The 18,713-nt window shown below is 40.7% G+C and overlaps 1 protein-coding gene across 3 annotated transcripts; it reads right to left on the reverse strand.

Moving 5' to 3' along the window:
• Window positions 1-274: 274 nt before the first annotated feature.
• Window positions 275-17,663, reverse strand: LOC101849775. Of its 3 annotated transcripts, none has more exons than XM_035970374.1 (6): window positions 17,649-17,663; window positions 13,689-13,820; window positions 12,967-13,152; window positions 7,467-7,553; window positions 6,419-6,462; window positions 275-2,464 (listed from the first exon to the last, which is right to left on the reverse strand). In XM_035970374.1, exons 2-6 carry the CDS (start codon window positions 13,779-13,781, stop codon window positions 2,371-2,373), a joined length of 504 nt encoding a protein of 167 aa, XP_035826267.1. In that variant the 5' UTR covers window positions 13,782-13,820; window positions 17,649-17,663; the 3' UTR covers window positions 275-2,370. The 3 variants fall into 3 exon arrangements, with proteins under 3 accessions (XP_035826267.1, XP_012939349.1, XP_005100841.1); XM_013083895.2 differs by having other exon boundaries at window positions 17,608-17,659; XM_005100784.2 differs by having other exon boundaries at window positions 13,689-13,800; window positions 17,608-17,658.
• Between the last annotated feature and the right edge of the window lie 1,050 nt (window positions 17,664-18,713).

Consider the following 18,713-nt stretch of genomic DNA (forward strand, 5'->3'; position numbering starts at 1 on the left):
TCTGCGACAGACATCGGCGATCATGATTTTCCATTCATTCCTTTGCTCGGATGCTCTCAGAAAAGCTACGTTTCCCTGATTTTTCCCTGTTACCCATTTGTTTAGGTTCCCTAAGTATATTGTTCTGGGCCTACCCCTGCCTCGCTTGCCCTCAATTTTGCCAGTGAGAGCTATATGTTCAAGACCCTTATGTCCTGAAAGCATGTTGAAACAAAATCATCATCCAAAATCATCACAGGGGAGATAACACAAAGAAATAAACAGAACACCAAACTCATAGCTTTGGCCTACTTTATTATTTCCCTTGAATTTATTACTGGATCCCTGTATATTTATAGTGAGAATCCTACTATAACGGGCATTTCGCACAAGTGCCCTCCCTCTCATTATAACAGGATTCCAATTCCACAGTACACAAGAAAGACAAAACCAGAAATGTTGGACGTACTTGTGACGATCCCGGGAGCCTAGTGGCTTGTTGCTCCGGAGAACCAGGTCACTGGGCAAGCAACTGCCGAAGAAGAACACGACGCAACACACCACTACCAGGAGACCAACCACAACCATAGAACTGGTTGCCCAACAGCCATCAGAGTTCACCGGGGAATAGATGGTACCAGTAACTTTTTTTCCCCTCTCCTCTCAGAGTCGGCTTACAATAACCACATTCATCATATCAAGGGACTGCCCAGATTTCAGAATTAAAAAACAAAGTTCCACCACAGAACAGGAAAGAGGGATGCCCACCTCAAGACGCGATGGCGCAGAGGAAGATAAGAACATTACTCGTGTCAACAAACTAATGTATTCAGAAAAACCAAGCACATCTTTGTTGATCTAGCAGTTGAATAACCTACCACTCTTCAATGAATATAAATAAAATAAAACAAACTGACTAAACCCACAAACGGAATAAAACTAGATGGATGCCAGCAACAAATTAAGCTCGCCGTGTTTTACAAAACAGATGGCATCCCTTATATACCCCTGGGCATGTGCAAGACACCCTACATTTAAAAAATACAATAAATTTTGAGAACTTCACATAACGGTGGAACAGTTTTGAAAGCAAGATACTTTAGCAGGTGTTTCTTCATCACTTGACCATATGAATTCAAATACTACGTTAAAATATCTATTACTATTCCGAGACAACTGATGTTATGCTATTGTGTTTTGACGCAAAAGGCAAAATAAATTCAAAATATATAAAACATAAGAAACTCATTAGCTAGTTGTAAAAAATGGCACATGGGTCTTGCATAGGAACACTTTGTGCAGGTGTCCCTTGCCCCACTGATATTTGCAACTGTAGCTTACGTCATCGCAATGGTCCAAAGCTCTCTTTGGTTGGTTAAGTTTAGTAAGTGTTCTACCGCGCTCGCAACAGTATACGTCATATGAGCGCGCAAAACACAAGCTGGTGGCATTCACAACAGTTCACAGCACCTCTCTTGGGCACCAGGGGTCTGACAAATTTAAGGCCATCTACTGATGAAATTTCTAAAATCCATATATCCCTTAACTAAATATAGCAACGATGATATAACTATATTAGTCAGGCATCAAAGAATAAATTCAAGTAATTATTTATTATTCTAATCCCATAGTAGCCAAGCAAACATCCGCCATATTGGATAATTTTATCAAATTTCAAAAGCTATCTTCTCTTAGTTTTCGTCCATTGGCTTTCATTTTTAGTGATAAAGTATAATTATGGACTCTGCAAATATGTACTATGGACAAATAGCACCCAAAATAATTCCAAATTCCCAACAAAAACACTGGTCGTAATTTTATTTTCTTATTATCTTCAAAAAGGGCTCTATTTCAGTAAAGTTTTCCTATGGATATAAATTGTGTTAAAAAAATGAAGCCATTCAGATGAAAAATAAAGTAGAAGATGAAATTTAAAGTCGAAAAAATAAACATTTGAAACAAATGTAGAAAATATTTAAAAAACATGACCCAAAAAAGTAAAAATATTTTTTTGAAATCCATTTATAAAAGCGGTTGCTTGAAACGTTGAGGGAAAATGAAGATTTCAAAATGGAGGAAAAAAATGCATGGTCAAACTGGGTTAACATGGGGAAAATTTTTACCCGCAGACCCTGTGAATGTTTCATTAGTCTGTCCTCCATTCAAAGACACACCTAACAAAACAAAATTAATCAACAGGTCAAATTGAAAAAAAAAAACGGCTTTTGGGAGAGCGAGCACGTAAAGTGTGTGAGAGCGAAACTGTTCTCCGACCAATTAAATTTGTTCAGACCCGCATGAAAGCGGAGGGCTGGTGTAGCCATGGCGCAGCTCGGGGCAGACAAGTGACCCCTCTCTCGGGAGGTCTGCAGGAAGCCGGCGGGGAAATCCTCACTTTCTCAGGGATTTGACAAACTGCACCCCATCCTTGAAGAAGCCAGCCTGCCCATCCACAAAGTTGAGAAGATCGTCTTTGTCTCTTTTCCTATGGAGAAAGAGACCCGAGTGGGTATAATAGTTACTTTGCGCACATAGCAGTCTGAGAAATATTTATCAGAGTGAAAGGGAAGCATCCTGACATCAACGAGTGCATTGGAAAAAGGTCAGATGGGTGACAATAGAGAAACAAAGAAGGAATAGAAGAACGTAGAACTTGTAACTAGCATTCCCTCAAACCATTTATTTCTAGCAATACCACAGCTTTTTTAAGGGAATCCGCGATACTCGATCCCCTAGAAAATCGGGTATTTGCGAAAAAATTTGGAAATTAGAATATTTGGACATTCTTACAGAAAAAATATAAGATAAGAGATAAGATAAGATACATCTTTATTGTCCAGATTCTGGCACATTGGTTTGGTGTTTCACCATGTGTACACACACACACGCACACACACACACACACACGCACACACACATGCACGCACACGTAGGCTTACAATCACATGCATAATATAAATGAGCAGCAATATAAACAATAATAATCTTAAGATATACACATACTTATATACAAGATGGTAAAGATGGAAGCATTTTGATAGATGATGGTAAAAATGACCTTCTATATCTTTCTGTTACAGATCAGAAGCCTAGGTCTTTTACTCTGACTTATGTTTGTATTTGAGGGAACAAGGGATATTTGTTGACTAAAAAGATGGAATTAATTTTTTTAGTGCAAGCTGTTATGTACAATTCATCCAAGTAGAGGAATGCAGATGAAATTTTACATGCTTTCCGCATTAATCGATTAAATTTTTCTTTATCTTGTTGTCTTGGCCCCTGCTGTTACACAAAAATTGATCATACTTTCTATGGTAGAATGGTTGAATATGGACATCAACGTTTTATCAACTTTAAAATACTTCAGCTTCCTTAGAAAAGATAGTTTTTTGTTCACTTTTTTATGCAGGAGAGGAGTGTGGACAGTCTGACACTTGATCGATGTTTTCACATTTAATTTCCAGTAGCTGCAGGGGCACTTTCTTTATTCTAAAATAAACAACAAGTTCTTTGGGGGTTTTTCACATTTAAAAGCAGCTTATGATTTTCACACCATTCAGAAAAGTTAAGTACAAAATTCCAGTAATTGGTTTCGTTATGGTAAGCCTGAATTTGCCCAATGATGGTTGAATCATCTGCAAATTTTATCAACTTGATGTTACTGTTGTTTATTTGGCAATCGTTCATGTATAGTGTGAATAAAATTGGTGACAAAACACATCCTTGAGGGGCCCCTGTATTTGTGGTGATGTATGTCGATGAAGAATGTTTTAATTTTAGATACTGGGTTCAGTTGGTAAGAAAATTGCCTATCCATGATATTAAATTGACGTTAACACCTATGTCTTCTAATTTCTTTAAAAGGATAGCTGGCTGGATAGTACTAAAGGCTGATGAAAAATCAACAAACAGGATCCTACAGTATGCTTTTGGCTTGTCTAAGTGTCTATATATGTTGTTAAGAAATAGTAGAATGGCGTCTTCCACATTTCTCCCGTGACGATATGCAAATTGTAGAGGGTCCTGAATGAGTTCTATGTATGTTCGTAATCTTTTTAGCACAATTTTTTCTAGATAAGACATTTTATAACTACAGATGTTAAGGCTATTGGCCGTAGGTCATTCATTTCAGTAATTTTTTCTTTCTTTGGAAGGGGGACGATTTCAGAACATATCCAAATATAGGGAACAGCATGTGTTAACATCGACTGGTTGATAATATAGGTGTAAATAGAAATAAGTTGTGCTGAACACATTTTAAGAATTTTGGGTTGCACACCGTCTGGACCACACGCTTTTCACACACTCACACGTCCAAACACACATCTAACCTCAAGTTCTTCAACAACAACAGCATTAGTTTCATTTGTGTCGGTGTTCACATGGCAAGTCACATGAACTGCCTTTGTTAAGAATCCCTTTGTGAAGGTCCCAAGGCCTAAAGAGACCTCTAACATACATAAAAATGTACTTGAAAGCGGTAGAGGGAGGGAAAAAAATTCAAACATAACATCAGGAAATATTAAACTCTACCGCTTGACAACAACGCTTTCCGTGGCTGCAAGGTAATCAATTTGGTATCGTTGGAAAGGCCGTGATAAGAATTATTCGATAATTGCACTTTCGTTTTTGTACGGAACTACTCCCGGGACCCATTTAGGTATGTTTGAAGACCCCATTCCAAATACCAGTTACCGTGAATTTTCATTCGCCGAGCCGGCAGCAACGAAGGGTATTCCCTTCGCGTGCCATTGTTTACACTGCATGCCGCTAGACAGAACATGAACGATTTCGCTGCATTTCAAAGATTTTTCTATCGTGTTGCCGATTTCAACGCTAATAAATCTTGTTTACAAGCTGAATAATTATTATCATCTCCATTTACAATTTATTGTGGTATTTCGGCCCGACAAGGCCTACCAAACGCATGCTCTTTCTTATTCGTCTTCTCTCTTCTTTCTACCACCAGATCGTGATTGGTTTCGTTAATGTCTTTATCTTCGATAAAGCCGTTTTGAGCTAATCCAGATCTAAATCTAAACTATTGAGACTACAATAGCCTCAGTACTTTCCATGATTATATGGCTGGGGTATTCAAAGTATAGATTAGATCTACAGATCTCCGTTGCCTTTGATCAAAGTTATAGAGTCTAGGAACGGTAGTGGGATTTGTTTTGTTTTGATGGCTTCCCTAGCCTCTCCGGTTGCGCGCAGTGAACAAATGTGTGTAGATCTAGCAATAGAAATCTCTAGAGTCTAGTGTTATTTTATTTTTGAGTAGTTTTGATGATTCACTCAAAATAAACTTTGGGTAAAAAGTACTGAGTCTGTAGTTTATTTTTTATGAGACAAGAGCGTTAAAAAGGCTGGGACCTTGAATTTTTTGCTTCATGACCTTTTCTTGAACACAGATACACACTTTGATGAAGAAAAACAAGCATTTAACCAATAAATTTACATTTGGGTGTTGACCATACCTCCATCCCCTTAAAGATAGGAACTACTAGCCTATAAACAACACAGGTAAAAAGATCAATAATCCAGAAGTAAAATGCTTTTTACTTTTTCATTTTTCAAAATCAATCCATAAATAAAAGTTATGGCTGTGTAGGTGTCGGAAATTGCGGGTATTTCGGAGAAAATTCCTAGGATTAAAGAAAGGCAAACAACACCAGAATATTGAAAACCAACATTACACTATATAACTTTCACATTTATGAATTGAACGAGCTGAAAATTGGTGAGTTTGTTATTTGGGGCAACAAAACAGAAAATGGAAGAATTAAAGTTGTATTCTCAATACCTTGTTAATTATATGCAAATAAATCATTTTAAATGCATAATTATAGAAACATACACCAATATATGGCTTAATAATATATATGTTCATTTTGTTACATATGGACGTATACTAATCTGTGTTTGCAAAGAGACGAATTTAAGAATGTGACAAATAAGGTTTTAAAAGTGACTAATTATGCACTCATTTGAATATGCGCATAATTATTTAACCAAATTGTAACCTGTAACCGCTCAGAGAGTGGGAAACCAACAGGTTAATAAATAATATCAAGCCCAGTTTCTTTTAAAAAATTGTTTTTTAACTTATAACTGAAAGTATATATGCAAATAACTCAAATTGATTATGTGCATAACTAATCAATTACATAGTTATTTTAGCCAAGAGGATATGTTACCACGTAATGAATTTGAGGTGAAAATTTGCACATCTATATAAATGTTCACTTCTCCAAAATGCACGCTTCATTTTGCCCCAGATCTGTTAGAAGTATATCTATCCATCTATCCATCATTTCAAAAGTAACAAGTCTCATGTGAACAAAACTTGAGTGCCAATGTAACAACACATACAGCTAAACTCATAGATGCAATAAACATACGAAAAGCCCCAGTAACCAGTACATGTACCAACACATACCTCTTGACCTTTTCTTTTTTCTTTTTGATGCCTGCCCTGCGCTCCTGAAAGACAAAGAAAAAGATAAATAACGTGTTCTACAATTATTCTCCTCTGGAAAGTACCTTTTACCTTCCACTTTCTGAACATGAGACCGTATTATTGCTTCGAAATTAAGCCATCCCTTATACCGCCACCAACAAGCCCAGCAAGAAAGTTTTCAAAATACCACCCCAAAAAAAACCCCATTGACAAGCTTTGTAGACCTACTATCATCCCAACTGCTTGACTATACAACATTAAAGCCTGACAACAGAACTCAAACTGAATTCTAACAAATACAATAAGTCATTTGAGAACCAGGAACAACGAAATCATCTTCAATTCACAAATTGCAAAGTAAAGTACTGTCGAACCTTTTCTAATGGCCACTTGCATGAGACGATCACCAGTACAAATGGCCACTTTCAAGCATCCCCCCAACCCAAAAAAACCCATTTCAATGGCACTGTGTGAGACAGCGACTTTTTTCCTAGACAATGGGTGGCTGTCTAACACAACCCCGACTGTATGTACTTTAACAAAAGCACACTGTCCTCCACCCACTCTTTCCAACAGCATGCCCACTTACTGCCAGGAGTTCAAAAATTCTCTGGAGGGGACATAAGGGAACAAAGAACAAAATGTGTCTCTTTCAAGTTGTTCCTCTATTGTTTTTCAGAAGCTAGCACTGAACTAGTGTCTGTGGTGTAGCATTTATGACATTTTGCCATCGCACGCAAATTCCATTCCCAAGAGGGAACAATTTTTGTCCAGTATTTCAGCCTTTCTGCTGGGATGTTGTATCCCTCTCAGCCCAGGTTGGCCCTAACAGGCAGGGCCTAAGTCTATCTCCTAAATTGTTTCAGTGGGGGCATAAAAACACTCACATTCATTATTTTTCAGTTTTAAAAAAAAGCACTGACACCCACATAACATAAAAATTCTTAAGGGAGGCATTGCGCTGCCAAGAGCGAAATGCTCGCAGCTAAAGGGATTTGAAAACAACAACAACATAAAAATTCTTTACCATCTCCTCCCTTTCTTTCTCTTCCTCCTTTTTCTGCTTCAATATTTTCTGATACTCTTGTATGTGGTAGCGTTTCCCCTTAGGCCGCTGAAAATAGAAAACACATCACTCGTAAAGTGTTATGGAGAATCCAATGTATAACCTCAACAGTTTTCCACAAAGCTAAACATCCCCCCTCATCCAATCATAATGTGTTTGCGTGATATCCAACAGCTGAAGATGAAAAGTACGGAAAATTCTGCCGGGTGTCTGGTGGCCGCCAGCAGGGTCCAGGGACAGCGTCCCGTGGGCTTTCAGTGTGTGAAGCCCCCGAGGAAATTGAAATTCAGTGCCTTCAGAAGGTTATTTTTTGTGGTTTTTTTAGTAGAGGGTTTTACTGTGCCTGCAACTGCATAAGGTCATATGAGCGCCAAGGGGTGGGTGTTAACAGAGAAGTCTTTACAGGGAATCAGACTTCGACTATCAAGGCACCCCGGAAATAGCGGGTCACAAGAGTGTGACAAACATACAAAAGAAGTAGAGGAAAATGACAATAGTAAGGATTAGGAAAGAAAAAGCAGCAGTTCCCTGTCGTAGATCAGGCACAGTTATGAGCGTGACATGATGAATCAGCCCATTTACAATTCTACTGTGCTTTAACGAGAAATGTCCCCCCTTTGGGAATGGCCTACAGACACTACAGTCAGTGGCACTGCCCTGGGGGGGTAATTTAGAGGGTTAAAATTGGCATTTGGGAGCCTGTTTGAAGAGAATACCAACAATCCATAACACCTGTTTCTTTTTCGTCAAGATTATTGCTTAAACTCAAAAGTAGAGTAATAACTTGAATAGCTCAAGCAGACCTATCAGTGTGATAGTTGTAAGAACAGAGGGAGGGCAAGATCAGTGTGCAGTGACACTGAAAATCTGCCAATCTTGAACAGAAAGCTAAAATATGGTAATAATTTACTGTCACTATCACCCATCCAATAAAACACAAACACTTTAGTTCAATATTATAACAAGGCTTACAAGGTATGGAGGATCCTGATTCCACACAAAGCCTGCACCATTGCGCGCCTTGCAGAGAGCTCTAATCAAAATTCTAAACCCTGTTATTAAGTTGCCTTCAGCACACCCGAGTGAATTTTTTAAAAATCAATAATCCCCCCGAATACCGAATTTCTGGGTGGTAATGAAAGTGAAAGTAGATCTTGATTATCCCGATCGAATCTGTTTCAGTGAGTGTCACATACACTTCCGCCTGCCGCCATAGCCACCTGTTTGCGTGAAATGTACTCTCTGACCGAGAAAAGCCAAATGAACATCACAATCGTGACCGGCAAAATGATTTTACTGACCTATCTGATTTGGTTTTCAAATATTCGAGAACTTAATATATTTTCCCGGGTCTTTCCCAGGGCAGTTCACAGATTTCCTCATACTCCCTCATCAGACAGGTTCCTATAACATTAACCTATTGCCGACAGAATTACCGTAAATTTATGTGTAACTTAGGCCCCTATTTATACAGGTACAAGACGATATGATTGCGAGTACTGATCCTCTGCCCCAGAATCTCGGTAGCCCTACGCTATCGCACTTTTTAACGGATGGTGTTGATAATGATGGGGGAGCAAGTATAGAACTGTCAGGAAGTACGGATTTCCGTAAAAATACGGAAGATTAGAAGCTCTGGGTATAAGTTCAACATCCCTTCAACGCTGTAGGGCCATACAGACAAAACCACTGGCTTAACACACATCTCTTATTGCATTCAGAAAAGTGGACAGAGCCATGAAAACTTCTTCCACTATTCTAAGCCCAAGTATGTCCCATTGGGAATTTCAACCAAATTCCTCCACATAGTAGTTTTGTGTGATATATACTGAGATAACTATGGAACCCCCCCCCCTCCCCCCAAAAAACCCCCCAGACAAACAAACTAAAAAAAATTCCTATTCTGAATACGCAACAAGAGAAAAAAGACCCTCTGTGACAACAATCTCTCCCCTGCAGGTGGGGGGCCCCATAGTTTTACTATAGGGGAGCAAAGAATACACCTGCCGCGATACTGCGTGTCGTAAGAGGTGACTAAAGGAGCTTAGGTCTGGTCGCCCGAAAAGTGCCAGTTTGTGGAGGTCCAAGTACTCGACCCAGTAAAAACGGAAAGTAGAAACATGAACAAACACGCCTTATAATTTTTCCATCTTGGGAGACGGAGGAGCTTCTGTATCTACAGGAACAATGAAGGAAAGACAGCCGACAAAACCTTCAGGACTCTTCTGACCCGAAACCTTCTCTGTCGAATAAGTCTCTCTGGATAGCGTTGTCGAATGTTCACACCATGTATGAAGCACGAAAAATTTCCCAAGTGGCACAAGAGAAGAAGAGATACAGGCAGCACATACTAAGAGTCGGCGAAACCCACTGGATACAGTCTAGACAAAAGCAGCTCAGCTCAAGGAAACAAATATTGTATTCTGGGAGGGAAGACAAAAGCACCATGCGGAGGGAGTTGGAATTATTTTGAGTAAGTACGTATAGAAGTCACTTAGAGGATGGGAACCACAGGCGCAGAGAGGATCATCATGGCTTCATTCACTACAAGGAATAAAAGCATGTTGTTGTTGTTAGCGATCCAGGTAATAAAACACAATTCAGATCTACACCCCAACAAATGAAGCCTCAGGTGAAGACAAGGATGCTTTTACAACCGGCTCCAGGGGGTCATCAATCAACTACCAAGGAAGGATGTCAACATCATAATGGGAAATGCCAATGCCAAGATAGGTCAGGACAACAAAGGTTATGAAGGAATCATGGGACATGGCTTGAGGCAAATGAATGAGAACGGTGAGATCGACACAAGAAAAAGGAGTTTCAACTGCAGTTGAGGATCAGATTTCAACCCTTGGCGGATCTTGATGAGGAGGACAAGGTCGGAGGTGGAGAAGCACTGGACCAAGGTAAAAGAAGTCTTTACTTCAACATGTCAAGAAATACTTGGTGAGAAGAAATTGGAGCACAAGGAATGGATTAGCCAACGGTCATTGGACTTGACTAGCACTAGAAGACAATAGAAAGCAGAGACAAATGCAAGTAAAACAAGGGGATCAAAAACGGACGCACTGGAGCAGTACAGGACAACAGCTAAAGATGTAAAGAGATCACTGAGAAAAGACAAGGAGGAATTCACAAACAGGCTGGCTGCACTGGCAGAGCGGGCAGAGGAGGCAGCAGCAGGAGGGAACATGCGAATCCTTTACCAGACTGACTCTTTCTTGAAAATATGGGAAACCAGAAGTAACAGTAAAGGACCAAAAGAAAAAACCATTTTGGGAAAGGAAGCTCAGTAAAGACGATGGGTAGAGCATTTCAACAGTCTCCTGAACAGATCACCACCAAGTAACCCGACAAACATCCTGCCAGCAAGAAATGAGTTACCAATCTTCTGTGATGCTCCATCAAAATAAGAGATTATGGATGCCTTTGAGAACCTGAACAATGGTAAGTGGCAGGTCCGGATCAGATTCCACCTGAGACTCTAATAGCAGATGCCAATGTGACGGTAGACCTCCTTCTCCCGTTGTTTACCAAGATCTGGAATGAGAGCAAGTTCTCAAAGGATGGGAATGAAGGACACCTTGTGAAACTTCTTAAAAAGGGGGATCTCAGCAACTGCAGCAGCTACCAAGGAATCACTCTTCTCTCAATACCAGGTAAGGTCTTCAACTGAGTCATTCTGGAGAGAAATAAGTATGCAACGGATTCAAGACTTCGGGATGAACAGGCTGGTTTTCTGAAAAATCGGTCAACCACGGACCAGATTGCCACGCTGAGGATCATTTTGGAACAGTCCGTGGAGTGGAACTCCCAGTTGATCATCAACTTTCTTGACTATGAGAAGGCTTTTGACAGTATAGACCAAGCAACACTGTGGAAGATACCGAGACATTACGGAATCCCACAGAAGTTGGTTAACCTCATCAGGAGCATGTACGAATGGGACAAGTTACAGGGTTATACATGATGGCCAGCTCACTGACAGCTTTGACATCAAGACCGGTGTGAGACAGGGATGTTTACTATCACCTTTCCTCTTTATCTTGGCAATCGACTGGCTGATGAAGGAAACCACCAGAGGACACAGAAATGGAATACAGTGGACCCCATGGACACAGTTGGACTATCTGGATTTTGCAGATGACTTGGCGTTTCTGTCACACACCCAGGAACAGATGCAAGCAAAGACCACAATCTTAAACAGCTTATCAGAATCTGTTGGACTGAGGATCCACCCCGGAAAGTCATAAGTCCTAAGGGGAGATGCACTACAAAAGGAGCAGATCACAGAAGAGGGAAATGCACTAGAAGACGTCGAATCCGTCTGCTATCTTGGGAGTATAATTGACAGAGAGGGAGGAACAGGCGCTAAAATAAAGTCCTGTATTGGAAAGGCATAGACTGCATTTATTTCTTTGAACAGGATTTGGAGGACCAGGGATATCTCACTACGAACAAAGCTGAGGATTTTCAACTCAAATGTGAAGTCAGTCCTGTTGTATGGAATGTGAAACATAGAACGCATCTCCGAAACATTAAGAGGATCCAGGTTTTCTTGAACAAGTGTCTGAGGAAGCTACTGAGGATCAGATGGACAGACAGGATCACCAACAAGGAAGTATTAAGAAGAACGAGACACAGCCCAGTCAGAGAACAGTTGGGAAGAAGGCGTTGGCAATGGATTGGATACACTTTCAGGAAGTCAAGTAGCTGCATAACAAGGAAAGAGCTAGATTGGAACCCACAGGGTAAAAGATCAAGGGGAAGACCTCGTGGAACCTGGAGAAGAGCCACAGAAATGGATGTACAAAAAAGTGGGAAGACATGGAGTGACATCAAGCGACTCGCCCAGGATAGGGAAAAGTGCAAAGTGTTTGTTCGTGGCCTATATCCTGATCCAGGCTAAAAAAAAAAAAAGGCAATGACGATGATAACAATGTATTTTAAGGTTCTGAATACACAACATGCAACTGAACAACTCCTGAGCGCAGATCTGTGGAATCCAGCCTCCCTCTTTTTTCAAATCCGTCTAGCTTTTAGATGGGTTTTGCTCCATGAGAACTATTCTGTACACAAAAGTATTTATTTTTAAAATTACCTGACAAATTCATATTTTCTCACACCTATGTAAGAAAATTTACAATTAAAAAGAAACACTAAGCGTACAGTGGCATGCATAAAAACTCACCGAACATCTTCCCTATTCACAATAGTAGCAATAAAAAAAAATATTGTACACCAACTTCTCCAATAGTAAAACAACATGGATGGACATCCATGGTTTGAAGAACATGATCAAATCTTTCCTCCCTTCATCTTCCTTTTCTTTCTTGAATCGTTAGGTCCAAAGTCCAGTTTCCAAACTAACCTATGTGCGTCTTGTAGGGTGGTGCAGCTTACTAATCTCCCCACCCCCTTCCGAAAGAGCCCAATCTAAAAAGTAACTTCCATTTACCTTTGCTCCCAACTCTACTAACAAGTCCACCATAGCATCATCCTTCTTTTTCTTGTCGAAGCCATAGATCCCCAGCTTGCGGATTTCATGCTTCGCACTCCTCTGATCGAACACTCGCACCTTTGGCTCACGGGAAGCAGAAGGCCCATCCTTATGGTACTTATCTGTAGCCTTCCTTCCCATACCCTGAAGAAACAAAAGTTTGCCATGAAAAAAACAAAAAAATAAAAAGAGATACAGACAGAGAGAGAGAGAGAGAGAGAGAGAGAGAGAGAGAGAGAGAGAGAGAGAGAGAGAGAGAGAGAGAGAGAGAGAGAGAGACAGAGACAGAGACAGAGACAGAGAGAGAGACAGACAGAGAGAGAGAGACAGAGATTGAGACAGACAGCCCAAAGAAAGTCTGAATTGAAAGTAAACAAAGTACAAGTTATAAGGAAAGTCAAACACATTTTATCACTGGTTACAAAATACAGGGTTCGCACTCATCAAGAACAAGAATGTCTTTTATTTATAATTAAGTAAAGGTTTTATGAGATTTCTTTCATTGATCCTGTTTGAACGATACCGGTCTGAAACAGATTGATATAGATAATAGAATAGGGAAAACCATACTACAATTTTACATTGAGACACAACAAACATGTGGTACATAATCTTTCCACAAACAGTGAGTTACAACCATGCAGTCCATAACATTTTCAAAAGACAGATCCAATACATACTTGTGGAGGGACATCCCCCGATCTCTGTTTCCTTTTCTTCTCTGGGTTGTCAAAGACAACAACTTCCACCGGCTTCTTTTGAGTGGGTGCCATTATTTTTTTCCGTTAAGAGCTGCAAGAAATTTTCAGGACCTGATATAAAGACAATGACACAGGTTGGAAGTTACATTTAGTTCAGAACCAGATCTACATCGAAGAAAATATTCACATTCTATTTCTTTCAAATTTACAAAATATGACTTTCTACCAAAAACATGCACAAGTTGACTTAAGTGGCAAGGCTTTTTTGGAGTATTAAATTTCAAGCTGTAGCCTTCCATAAGCTCTCGGGTCAAAAGGAAAATTTCAGAGCTTGTAGGCCTATTTGGTTGCAAGTGCCAAAACTCTACTAAAACTAAAGTAAGAAATTAGCATTTTACATCATGCAATTACACTTGGTTCAACAGTGTTAGAATATTATCCTGTCACAAGTAGAGACCCTACTTGAGAAGGTCCTCTAAAATGTAGAGATTGTTATCTAGATCAAATCACAAAAAAACAATCCCTCCATTCTATGAAAAGACAAGAGACTTTTTTTATCAGGGCCACATCATGATAGACTTCTAGAATTTGAACTGTAGTAAAAATTTTGGCCAGATTCAACTTGGGTGGTCGCACAGTGTTTACATTAATGCGCACTGATAACAACAGTGGGGGGTTTTAGGGGGGCACGCCCCCCTACAATAATAATAATTTTTGTATCTATTTGGACTCGCGTCCAAAAATGGGTTTTTATCTATGGCCACCAAGGTGAGAATAGCTCAAGACCCGTTATAATTCTCACCCCCACCTTGGTGTGGGCATGAAGAGAGGACTTCCCCCTGACCTCTCACAGGCCGATAAAATCACCTATGTAGCTTACCGCATGCGGTTGGGAAATGACCCATGAGTGCTTGGCGCTTGTTCCTCATGTAGGCCAACAACTGATTACCGTTGCCATAACCTTAATTTGTTCTTAAAAATCAAATAGCCTTCTTAAAATTAGGCTACAATTGTGAGTACCGGTAGATATCAGATGCGTTCTGCTCTTGACATTTCGTTCTTAGATCTAGAACAGCTCGTTTTTTAAAAACCTGGGTTAGAACTTGAATTACCTACTAGGACTGTGTAACTGTGTCAAAAGTCAAAAGACTGCACTCTCATTGCCCAATGGCAGTGTCTACATACACGGTAACCGACAACTCAGAGTCTAACATACACGGTAACCGGCCCCATGGGGCCATTTAGACAGCCGTAAGAGGTGTATTGGAAAACTGTAAGCACAGAGATTTAAATAATGTGCGGTGTCCATGAGACACCTTCATCCCACCTGGCCGAATTTTTGTACCAGAAGATTTGGGGAGATATGGCCCAAAACAGACAGAGCTGGAGATCCTTTGTTGCTGCCCTAAACGCCAGATGGCGTAATGGGTAGTAAGTAAGTAAGTAAGATTTCGGGGGAAAACAGGGAAACAATTCTTCAGTCTGTGCTGTAGCACCTCTCTGTGTAGTACCCTGTGCCATAGAGGAGTAAGTTTAAACAAACAACATTTTCCAGAAGAAACGTTTTTAAAAACCCAGTAGAGTTAACAAATTTTTATTCTATTACTTTCGCGTTTTTCTTTGCGATTTTGTTCCTGCATAATTATTTTCCACCTGGCAACTATTTCCTGTAAAATACATCATGGCCGCCATGTAAACAGAAGGGGTCTAGATTCTTATAAGTACAGTGGAACTCGGATTCAACGAGGTCGCCGGGCACATGCCGTTAAACGTAGAAGACGCATCTTTCTGATTGGCTGCTAATTTTAGTAATATGTGATGTCATCTGGGATGTCATATGGGATACCCACAGACTATTTTAAGAAGGCCGTCGAGGTACCGCATAGAATGACGTGTTTCCGGTATGTTAACCCTGAAAGTGCGCAGGCCCTATAATAAAGGGCATGAGCCGGGCTACCCGCGAAGCGCGCACGCCCTATATATAGGGCTGACCTACTTTGACCGGGAAGCGCGCAGGCCCTATATAAAGGGCATAGACGCTGACATTTTTCAATGGAAAATTCCAGTATATATGGAAAATGATGTAGTCAATTACTGGTCAAAGTTATAAATAGTGACCAATAACTTTGCAAGTTATCTTGACCTCGTAGAGCGTCTCTTGGCCGATATATCGATCGATAAAGTGACGCGGTCCCGCTGATCGACTACACGCTATGTGTTATCACTTGTTTCGCCGTGCTGATTTATTAATTGTTGAGTCTATCGCGTTCTGGGCTTTGTTTGTATTTTATTTGATCGTTGATCATTTGTTAATGCTCTATCAGCTTGAAGAAAATATATGCTTTTATATGCTTTTTATCATCTCTGTTGAGCCGTAAATGGTAATTTTTCAGTAGCAGCGGGTATCTCAGCTGATTCCCCCCCGCCAAACCCCCATGTTTACAACTGATCGGTCGTGGCGGCGGGGCATTTTTGGCGGGTTACTTCCAGTGAAATGCTGAGCGCTTCTAGGGTTAATAACATTTCGGAAATCCAGTATTGACACCGTGTACGAATGTCAACAATTTCCTTCATTGACATTGAGACATTGACGGGTTTGAGCTTCCTAATTTTCCGGTTCACTGCATCTATTGAATTCATTCTTTGAACGTTTCCTCTAGATCTAGATCTACCGTATAAAAGAGACTTCATCATCGGAGCACCGCATCATATAAATAGAAATAATAATAGATAGCATTTGTATAGCGCATATCGCCGCTCAACAGCAGGCTCTATGCGCTTTACACTATATTATTACCCCAGCAGACCATAAAACACTCCGAAACATTCTCAGCTTCCCGGGAAGCATACAGTGCGAGCAGCCGATTAAGCGCTCAAACACTAACAAACTGACAAGATCTTTCGCTGTCTATAGCCGGGTACCCATTCCCACCTGGGTGAAGTGAGGAAAATCCGTGTAAAGTGCCTTTCCCAAGGACACAACGTCGGGCCCTTGACGGGATTCGAACCCACGACCTTACGGTTGCGAGTCCGAGAGCCTAACCACTAGGCCACCGACGCCACATATCACATATCCGTGCCGTATCCCTGGAAAAACATTGCACCTGAGCGCCGTGCCATCCCGTTGGCTACATTTACATATATATAATATAGTAGTCACATGATCAGAGGGGTGGTCCAGTCTGACTTCACACTAAATGGCCGCCTTACCTAAAAATAGTTTGCGTCCTACATTTCATCGCATGTTCGCCGGGCCTGATCTAAAATCTCGTTGAATCCGAGCAAACACGAGGTTTTGTGTAGATAATTAGGTGCTTTTTCGGTAGTTCCCACCCCCCTTATATTTTGAGCCTGACCTACATCGAGATCTATACGTTTGATGCGAGCTAAGATATCAAACCTAACAACTGCAAAACATCAAATTATGGTAAAATTCAGGGGGGCATGCCCCCCTGAAACCCCCCACCACATTTTTATTAGGACAGGGGGGCAAGCCCCCCTGAAACCCCCCTCTCCTTGAGGCCAAAACCGGTGAATAACAATTGCGGGGTGGGAACTACCGAAAAAGCGCCGATAATTACAGGCACTGAGCAAGTAGGCCTAATGTATAAAGAGAAGTCACAAGTAGTGCCTGAAATGCCTGCATAAATTATTATTAGCTGTGTCATCTCGATTGTTTACTACCAAAAAGTTGTTGACTGTAGTCTGTAGTCAAGTGTAGAACGGCAACTTTTGATTCCATTGACCAGCGCACAATTCATTACGTAGATCTATATCTAGATATAGATCTACGTCAAGATTAGCTTATAATTGTAATAATGATCAGTTGACGAGGGAAAAATAAAAAAAGTACACACAACGTCAACAAAGTCATTTCAATCACAAATCAAATACGCACACAACACAACGTTCACGTTTAACAGGAGGTCGCCATCTTACCAATAGCCGGAAGTGGCCGGAAGGAAAAGGAAATACTTGACCGGCCCTGGCAACCATTTGCCATTTATTTAGATCTAGGCCTAAGGACTAGGCTTTCTCAGAATCACCTAAGGACCAAAGAGAGTTTACAATAATAATAGGCATACTAGCCTAGGGGCTGTTCAAAATTATAATCTTACACCTGGAAGTGGAAGGTGGAAAGGGGGGGGGGGGGTCTTTGGCTCCTGTAAGAAATGTGAGAAAGGGGGGGTTGTCTTGAACCAGCGTAATATTACACTTTGTGAGGTGAAAAAAATAACAAGGAAAAAAGGGTGGCCTTGGTCAAGGAATGCTGCAAAGGCCAAGGCCAAAGAGTGTGCAGAGGCCAAGGGATGTGTAAAATATGTTCCAAATAGAAATCTAGCTGTCTAGGCCTATTGCAGTATTGAAGAGGCACAGCAGGGCTTTAGATCTAGATGTACACCGGATGGAATGGAGGAGGAGGAAGAGGAGAAAGCAGGAACAGGACCCAGATTTGGAAGATACCTCAGCAGATGCCCCTGGTTTTTTTCAATATTTTTGACATAGATCAAGGAGATTAGTTCTAAGCTCCTTGACATAGATATAGATCAGAGAAGGTTCACAGTAACAGAGAGGTGTCACGTGTCACCCCATAACAACAGTGCATTGTTTCGGTTTCGGGTATCGCGGGGCGCGAAAACACTTACGGGCCACGGGCGGTAACGGCTGCCACAGCAATGCTCTGGGATGCTGTCATGTCATGAGAAAATGACTGAAAATGTAGTGCCGTCTGTAGTTAGTTCACTAGGCTGAAAGGCCTTTAACAAAGAAGGAGGCCTGTGAATTCTGTGGCATATTTTAGGCAACTCCCTTGCCTCCCTCGGCCATAAACAGTAAGATTTGTTTTTGACTTAAGTCAATCTAATACCGGTATAAACAAAAGACGCAGATACATTACTTCGTCACTATCGATCTGAAAAGATAATATCACCGTAGATCTATAATTAAAAGCATAATCGGTTTAATTTTCAGCAAAACTATTCATTCTCCAGTGTCCTCTGCCCC

This window comes from Aplysia californica, unplaced genomic scaffold (genome assembly GCF_000002075.1).
Source record: "Aplysia californica isolate F4 #8 unplaced genomic scaffold, AplCal3.0 scaffold00260, whole genome shotgun sequence".
NCBI classification, from domain to species: domain Eukaryota; kingdom Metazoa; phylum Mollusca; class Gastropoda; order Aplysiida; family Aplysiidae; genus Aplysia; species Aplysia californica.